This window comes from Mycetomoellerius zeteki, unplaced genomic scaffold (genome assembly GCF_001594055.1).
Source record: "Mycetomoellerius zeteki isolate Tzet28-1 unplaced genomic scaffold, Tzet1.0 scaffold102, whole genome shotgun sequence".
Classification (NCBI taxonomy): domain Eukaryota; kingdom Metazoa; phylum Arthropoda; class Insecta; order Hymenoptera; family Formicidae; genus Mycetomoellerius; species Mycetomoellerius zeteki.
In genome coordinates this window covers 1,255,657-1,264,673 of record NW_017255933.1, presented here as the reverse complement: position 1 = coordinate 1,264,673, position 9,017 = coordinate 1,255,657, and the positions used below count along the sequence as shown (strand labels likewise).

Here is a 9,017-nt window from a genome sequence, read left to right as displayed (position 1 = left end):
ATAGCTAACATAGCTAGTAATCGCAACTTGTTAAACAACAAAGTGATCCTGTGTTAAAGTCGGTTTGTGGATTCTAGGATGCCATACTGTCATGGAGATAAAAAGATGCTTTTTAAGGCTTGACGAAAATCGACTTTATATGAAGAGTGGTTCTCAATTCATGTGCTGACGTTAAGTTATTTAAACTTGCAAAATTTTGCAATTTTTATTTTATTTAGAGTAAAAGACAAAAAGCTTTAAATACATTGTTACTTTTGAAATTCTCAGTTGTATGTTTTCTAATAGTGCATACTGTGCCATTAGAAAATTTATGCTGTGTACGTAATTTATATACAACGATATATTTCTATATTTTAATAATGAAATAAGGAAAGTACACATGTATACGTATAATTTTTTTACGTATAGAGATTTATGTTGTGTATTTTTAATGTATTATTTTTCTGTATAAATTTTTGTATACAGTTGATATGTTTTGTTATATTCCACATAAAATTGATTTTTGTTGGACTTTTTAAGGTATTAGGTACCATATCAATTTAAAAAAAATGTTTTTAAGAAATAAATTATTTTAATAATATTTTTTATTCTCTCTCTAAATTGAGAACTAAAAATCAACAGCTTCGTTGCAATAAAAAAAAAGAAAATATCCATAAAATCGCAAGAAAATTCACATAACAAAAGAAGCGGTTTTATGAATGTTAATTGTGCAATTGTAATCGAATATTCATATATCGTTGTTGCTTTGTCGATTGATTATTATTAAAAATTCTTCCTTTTATTAGAGATATGTATTTTTTCCGTATTTAAAGTAATATTATATGTATATCTCTAGGTAGGCAAAAAGGAAATAAACAAAATGTAGAAAGCATGTAATTAAAAAGAAACAGAGTTCAGAGAAAAATGTTATATTTATTAAGATTGTTTGACTTTTTGTTTCTAATTTTTTGCAGCATGCATATGACAATATCGACTAATTGATTGTTAGATACGAAAAATCTTGGAATGCTCTATACTTGTCAGTGTTAGACTATTTGTCTTCGTTACGTTACTATTAGCTATCATCTCGGATGTATCACGTACTCTAATATCCTAATACTCTTATACAATTTAGCGGGTAGTTGCACGTATCTTCCTGATGTATTCTTTCAGCAAATTAAAATCGAAATGTGGAACTATTGGTGGTGGCACCCTTATCAAACTTCCCCTATACATACGTACAGAGTTGTCCTTGGAAATATCGCCATTTTCTGAAATTTTTATTAATCATTGAAACAAGAGAATCTGGTCTCCGTTGCATAACATTCTTGTTTTGCGCATACAACTATGTTTCATCTCATTAAATCGAAGAAGATGTCAGAGAAAGGACCAATTTGATAATCGGCGTTTCAGTTTACGCGTGAAAGGAATTAGATCAGATAGGAGAGCGTTTTTCTCTCTGGATGTTTCAATGAACAATACCATAAGAGAAATGGCAATGTTTTATCGGAGGGCACCACGTTTCATTCCCGATACTTTTAAAGCCAGTTCCTGGTCCGACTACCTTTACCAAGTGCTCTATCGTGCCGTGCGATCGACTCCGTACTTGTGATAGCCCCGGTAAGCACAGCCCTGGCTCGTAACGTTTTATACCCTCGCGTCGCCTGGCACGAGCAGCACGTGATGTAATTAAACCTGACTTTCAGTAGGGGGTCGATCGAGGAAGGTCTCGTAGAAGGGACGATAGATGATAAAAGAAAAAGAAGAAAAGAAACAATTCGAGCTGTCGAATTTAGCGATTGGTCTCGAAATCCGACGAACGAAGGAGAAAGACATCTAAAACTAAAGATGAGGAAGCAGAGGAAAGGGGGGGAGGGGTTAAATTGACAATGCTCGCGTCGCTCGACATTGCGCCTGTACCATTTTGCTTCTTTAGCAGAGTACAATGCCATTTATTTTTGTAATACGTTTACGTAGGATAGCTCTTATTTTTATAGGGGTTTACTGTGCTACCGTAAGTCTTATAGAGGCCTGCGTAATAAAGTAGTGTAGGAATTTTTGTAGGTGTCGCAGAGTCCACAATGGAATATATATACATATATATACATATATATATATATTTAAAAAAAAGGGACACGCACTTCTAGTACTGGCTTTAGTTTGAAACGGACACAGAGACGCGCGACATACACATACACACATATACAAAAACGTAGCAAAAGAACCTTATTGTCAGGGCAATGATTCTCAAAGCAATCTTTCCGCGGGCGTGAGAAGGGTGGGAAAGAAATGAGAAGTCTGGCAGGGATATTTCCGCGCGAGGGAGGAATATATTATATTAGCGCACTTTGAATTATAGCAATAAGAAATATATATATATATTCCTCGGCGATGGCGATCGCGATAAAATGAGCGCTCCGTTTTCTTTTTATTCTCGAAAATAAAAATTACTTAATTGCCGAAGCGCGATACGCGTTGCTTTTTTTTGGCATCGAGGCGGCGATTGTTTCGACTTAAGCGGTTCGCTTGATCCACGCGCCCCAAACTAGATTTAATATGTAAAAGAGATGTACAAAGAGTACCGGCGTGCATCAAGCGGATCACTTGAGGGGAAAGGATGTAATACGGAGGCACGTCGGGATTGAACAACTACGTTGAGAGATAAATGTCACACAGCGTTTCTGAACCGTGTAGAAATAATCGATAATTCACAAGAGATATAGACGAGACAAATGGCGAAAAGGACATATTCACTGTTAAAGTGTCCGTCGCTTTTTTTTTATTTGAAATATATTGATATTTTTGTAGCAACCCGACGAAAGATTTGAGACATTTTTCACATGCACGAAATCTGCACATGTATATACATATAACAACGGTCTTCCTCGTCCAACGATATTTTTTTGCAACGACGGCGGGAGTGTGCTTTGCATTCACTCTTTACAGCTTACCGTCACTTTTGCAATAACAATGCACAGATAAACAAATCACAATGTAAAGAGGTCCACAATATTTATGAAAAGTTGTATGTAGTTCGAGACGTTCTACGACCACGTTTTAAAGTAAGATTTCAATGATCACAAATGATACTAGTCTTGTTACGTATGTTTTAAGTTTGGAAATGAGATATGATTAATTTTGTAAATTCGAGGATAGTTTTCGAATTTTTATACACAATAATATATTAATGTTATTTACCGTAATCATCTTCATTAAATGATTTCTCGTTAAATCTCACCGTACCAATTATATTGTTTCTTTCTTACGAGCTGTGAAGAGTTAATACATGTTAAATCTGGTCTATCGGGGGTGCTATATAAGAGTCACCAGGCCGTAAGTACAAGCGTAAGTTCTTCTCTATCGCTAATAATTCTCTCAACTCGAGTTTTGAACGGTGCCTAAAAGCCTTGATATTAAAAAGACGAACGAAAGCAAGTCCGGAATTGCGTGTCGTCGAATCCTTGATGAGAAAGGGGTGGGTAAAGGAAGTAAGAGGGTTGCTGTTAGTCGTGGTATTAGACGTGATATTTGACGTACTCGCGTCAGTAATATCGCGTTTTAAAAATCACAGAAGGAACAAAATTATGATATATACGACGATAAGATATACCTATGTACCGTCGATGCGTAGAAAGTATCATGTCACGTGTTATATATACGCAAGTGTGTATGTATGTACGTACGTATGTATGTATGGTGTAAACAAGGGGATTATCGTAGCGCTCCGTTAAGGGAGAATAAAAGTATATATAACTAAAAGAAATAATAAACGCTACCGAACTAATATAAACGACAATGAAGAAGTAAGTAGATCTACGCCGATTTATGTATGTACGTAAAATAAAATGTAAGAATCGCGAGTAACGTGCACTTTTGTAATAGTCATTTTGCGAAAAACGATTAAAAAAAAAACAACAGAAACAAAACAAATGATAGCAGAGATAATAAAAAGTTGACGCTTGGTATACCATAGTTTTTATCGACATATCCTATCCGACACATCCTCCTTACGTACATACTGCATACCTAGTTATTATTGCAGGTACATGTTATATATAGGATATTTTACGCGAGCAAACGATACTAATATAATTACGATTATTATTATTGTAATTATTTTGATTATTATCATTATCGAAATATTAATTATTATTGTCACATAATTAATGCGGAGGGTATAGGTGCGTATAATATAAAAATGGTACAACTAAGGCAAGCATGTATTGTACATAGCTGTCGATTTTTGCCCCACCATACGAATATAATATACATATACATAAATATATATGTATATATATATATAAATGCATACAGCCATTATATATTGCAGAAAAACATTAACCGTTGTTGTATTAGTTATTATTGCGAATTATTATTACTTTTCATCCTTATATCATCATTATTATTAGTACTATCATTACAATTATTGTTATCATTGTCATCGTTGTCATAATTATCATCATCACTGTCATCGTTGTCGCGGCGTCGATTTTAATGCTACGTATACTTTTAATTAATGTTACATTATTGTTGACGGAAGTAGCCCCTCACTTATAGCATATGCGGATCAAAAGTTGTATTTATTTGCAGATTGGATTCTACCTCAATCTTATTGTAAACAAAACTACCCAAGTGTCCTCCACACCTATCCTTCCATTCTCTGAATGAAAATTTCATAAGATATAGAGCGTCGTTACAGGCGAGAGACATTGATTTTCAGCGACCTCAAACTGTGATAGTTGTAAAGGATATTTAAATTAAGTTTTTTTTTGCGCTGTATCGAGGTACGTATGTACACTATAACTCATCGGTGAATCTTGTGAACGAAATTTATGTCTAAATTTGACGTAAGCTCATTACATAATTATGTATGATAAACGTGGTATAAAACAAAATAGATCATCAATTATTACGTGAATATCGAGTTTTTATTATCTTACAACAAGGTCATTTTAAAATTATGTTAATTTTGTAATGAGTTTCATAATTTTCGTTTACAAATATTCGGAACATTGTACGCTTTTAATATTAGATTTACGTTGTATTGTTTTAATAGAAAGTATTTATGTGTATCCCAATTTATTTCAGCATGTTGTCTATGGAAAAGTGAATTATATATTTTATGTAGAAGATTCTATAACAGGTCATATACTCGTATATATTATTACAATGTGTATATCACGTTTGTAATTGTATTTTATACAAATTGCGAATACGCAATATTGTATAAAACATAGAACTTCTTTTAAACATGATCAAATATGAACAGATGCTGTGCACTTGTGATCTAACAGTTTGTGATGTCATTGCGCATGATACAGATTTTTTTCTTTCTTTATTTTACGTCAAATTAGATTCGAGCAATCGCGAAAATTGAAGCGTTACATCGCGGTATGGGTTCCTTTATTGATATGTTGCGCAAGAATTAGTAGTGTTAGTTGTAACTGCCTATGGGGCCTCGATGATTTCAGTGTATTATTATATTGTGATGTTAGCTTAAGCTCTCGCGGACCGAGATCGGAGATTTGTAACTGAGGTTGCTGTAAAATCAATCTTATCGCTAAGGTGAGGGATCACTTTCATAATTTTTTAGGCTACATGAAGTACGCCCAGAAGCCGATGTCGATTGTCCTCGAAAAATAAGAAAAGTAAAAATGTATCCCGCGTAATTGTGTTGAATGGCGAAATGCGATATTTGGGAACTGTATATTGTGATCAGCAAACAGACTACAATGTAGTTTGTTCGTAATAAAATGAACAAACAGAAATACTTGTGTAATAAAGTAGGTATCGATGAACAAAAAAATGGTCATATTTTTTTGCTAATATCCATTTAATAATAAAAAGCCTAACATTCATATATATATGATTAAACTATTTCACATATACAAGCTTTATATTTAGAAAATCTGCTTGACAAAAGAATTTAGAATTATTTACATATATATATATGTTTCTTTATTTAAAATGTATATAATTTATAATAATATATACGAATTAAAACTTTCGAGTTAATTACTTTTATTCAATTTCGACATCAACTATAGCATCCTCCACGATTACTTGCTCAGATGTTACAGGTACTTGTATTATCGGCAAGGGATCGGGTGATCGAGTGTAAGTATTACTTGTCGAATGTTCTTTAAAATATTCTCCACCTTTCTCCTCGTATTCCTTACGACTGACTAAGTATTCAGGAAAATTACCATTCAAACCGAAATCTCTTGCACCATACCAGGCATCCAAACTGGTATTTTTCGCAATATTTACTTGAAAGTTCGATCCAAAAGGTCTCATTTCGCGTAGTTCGCGTTTTAATCTTTCTAATAACCCTGGGAAAGCTGTTGATCCACCAGTAAGAAATACATTGCTCACAAGACGCGTCTGTTCTTCAGAAGTATACTGTTTTAAAACAAATTCGATTGTTTCGGCAATCCCGGCTTCTACCGAACCAACCATAGATGGTTGAAACAACAATTCTGATGCCCGTAAGCGTTCTACGCCTACATGAAGCTGATGAGTTTCCCCAGGAACCATAGGAACGCTAGATCCCGCACTATCAAATTCTGGATCGTGATGACGTAACACATCTTCCAATTCTAACAGTTTCTCCTGTTCTAATTCCGAATCTGAATCGCCGCCTTCCTACAAAAAAAAATTCTGTAACAAAAAATATTAATTCATGTAATTCCACATAAAAAGAAAAATATATCCTACCCTATTTATGACTTTGTACACATCCCAGTCTTCGTCTCGCATACCAAAATCGTCATCGCGCTTTTCTTTCTTTGCTAACTGACTAATTATACGCATTCTCTCCTGTGCAGCGGCTGTTCTTCGCTTTGCCATATCTTGCCTTCGTTGTCTTTTTGCCATGCGTTTGTCTAATATTTCTTGTCTATGAGAAATAAAGAATAAAATTTAACAATCTGTTAGTAGATAAACATATACGCGATGGATATTATCAACATAATAAGAAACTACCTTTTTTTTCTAACTCCAGTAATCCATTCATCAAAATCCTGTTGATCTCTAGGTTGAAGGCTTGACTTAATTTTAGGTTTTTCTTCCATCCCAATATTTTCCTCTTGTGAGTTAGCAGCAACGATTTTCTGTCTGGTTCTTTCTACTTTTGCTTGTAGATTATTTATCATTTTTATTAAATCAGCCTCATTTGCAAGAGAGTAAGATTTTAATGCTTGGTCAAATTCGTCCATTTCACCTTCTTCCAGAAGATCTTGAACTGCTAGCAATTGATTAAGTTGCTCTTCATCTTCTGCTAACTGCAGATACAAGATGCATAATTAAACGTTAAGTAATAATATTACAAGAGAGTAATATATAAATATATATATAAAAGTATAAAATACCAACCCTTTCTTCTCTCTTTCTCGCATTAATTTCCATTAATCGCCGTGCTAATTCTCGTTTTCTTTCTTTCTGTTGCTCAAGCGTCAGACCGGGAGTAGTGGCAGGCGCAATATATGGTAATTGTACTCTTAAAACATGTGTGTCATAATAATCTACATCTGCCCATTTGGATAATTCTTCTTGATAGTTTAAAGCAATCATCGAATGCTCATGTATCAATTCCTGGAAATTATAAAGACATTTAGTAACTGATAGTTTAAAGCAATCATTGAATGCTCATGTATCAATTCCTGGAAATTATAAAGACATTTAGTAACTGTTAAAAAATAAAAAATATAAATTCAGATTTTACTTTATTCTCTTATTATGTTATAATATATGATATATACCTCTGCTCGACTAAGTGTTATTGCATTGACATGTACTGGATATTTCAATTGAAGGAGTTTATGCATATACGATGTGATGTGATATCCACCAACATTGATTCTCCTTGCGTTCATAGCATCTGCTTTTCCATCTAATATTGGTATTATATGAGTCGTATGATAACCTACGCTAACTATTAGACCATCAGGTGGACAGTTGTTATGCTGATATGAAAATAAGCAGTCAATTCCATAGGCTACTGATGGTACGTTGTAACATTCAAATAATAATTCTGCCATTACTGAAATATATAAATTTATATATAAAAGTTTTTATTGAGAATTAAAAATAAGTAAATTATTATTATTTACTTACAGTTACGAGAATAGTTGGGATTGAGGAATGCTTCTGTCAATATAATTGGATGATTTACATTGCCTTCTGTATCTATACCCATGTGTGTGAATGTATAATCAAATATCTGTTCTTGAGCCTCAAAATGCGTCACTACGTTTCGATCAAATTGAGTCTTTAATTGAAATCGAACAGCTTCGATGTTTGCTATGTCGTTTCCTACTTGAGGTTCCCCATCTTTCTTACCACGTTCCTTTCTTGGTTTCGCTATGAGATTCTTGAATATCAATTGTGGTTCTTTTTCAGTAGCCCAACCAACTCTACAATTGTAGGACCCTAATGACAAACAACGCTATTAATTTATGGTATATCTGACATAATTATAGAATAAATATACAATTGCAAATTACCATTGTCAATAACGAGTGGCGTATATTCAGACTTTACTCGTTCCGCATAAACGTGTATTATATCCGGAACGGTTTTTATATCTTTTAATTCAATCAGTTCTATTTCCATTCTACTGGAATATACCTGATAAACAATTAATTAGTATTAGCAATATGAAAGAAATCGGAAAAAGTCAGGAACGATGATCTGTGCTGTACCTCAGAATCTGAAAATTATGAACTAATTGAACTTTCGTCGCCTTTAAAATACACGGAGTTAAAATCTACTGGTAAATAAACAGTTGCGACAGGGTAACATAACCTATTTATAAGTCTGTTCGTGTTGCCTGTACTTTTTGCACTCAGCGTCTTCACTTTCTCTCTCTCTCTCTCTTCAACAGCATCGAGTATATATTTGGTTATCTGTTTGCGTTACTTGCACTTTTTGCACTCAGCATCTTCACTCTTTCTCTTTTCAACGCCTAAATATATATATATGTATATACAGGGTGTTTCCAAATTAAATGGCAAAACTTCGGGAGCGTGTAGAGGAGT

The 9,017-nt window shown here is 33.6% G+C and overlaps 1 protein-coding gene across 1 annotated transcript; it reads right to left on the bottom strand.

Annotated features, from left to right (window-relative positions):
- Positions 1–5,971: 5,971 nt before the first annotated feature.
- On the bottom strand, positions 5,972–8,768 carry Arp5 (Actin-related protein 5). The gene is made up of 8 exons (XM_018462679.1): positions 8,682–8,768; positions 8,484–8,607; positions 8,095–8,409; positions 7,740–8,020; positions 7,354–7,572; positions 6,964–7,262; positions 6,697–6,877; positions 5,972–6,624 (listed from the first exon to the last, which is right to left on the bottom strand). The coding sequence occupies exons 2-8, from the start codon at positions 8,590–8,592 to the stop codon at positions 6,001–6,003; spliced, it is 2,028 nt and encodes a 675-aa protein (XP_018318181.1). The 5' UTR covers positions 8,593–8,607; positions 8,682–8,768; the 3' UTR covers positions 5,972–6,000.
- Between the last annotated feature and the right edge of the window lie 249 nt (positions 8,769–9,017).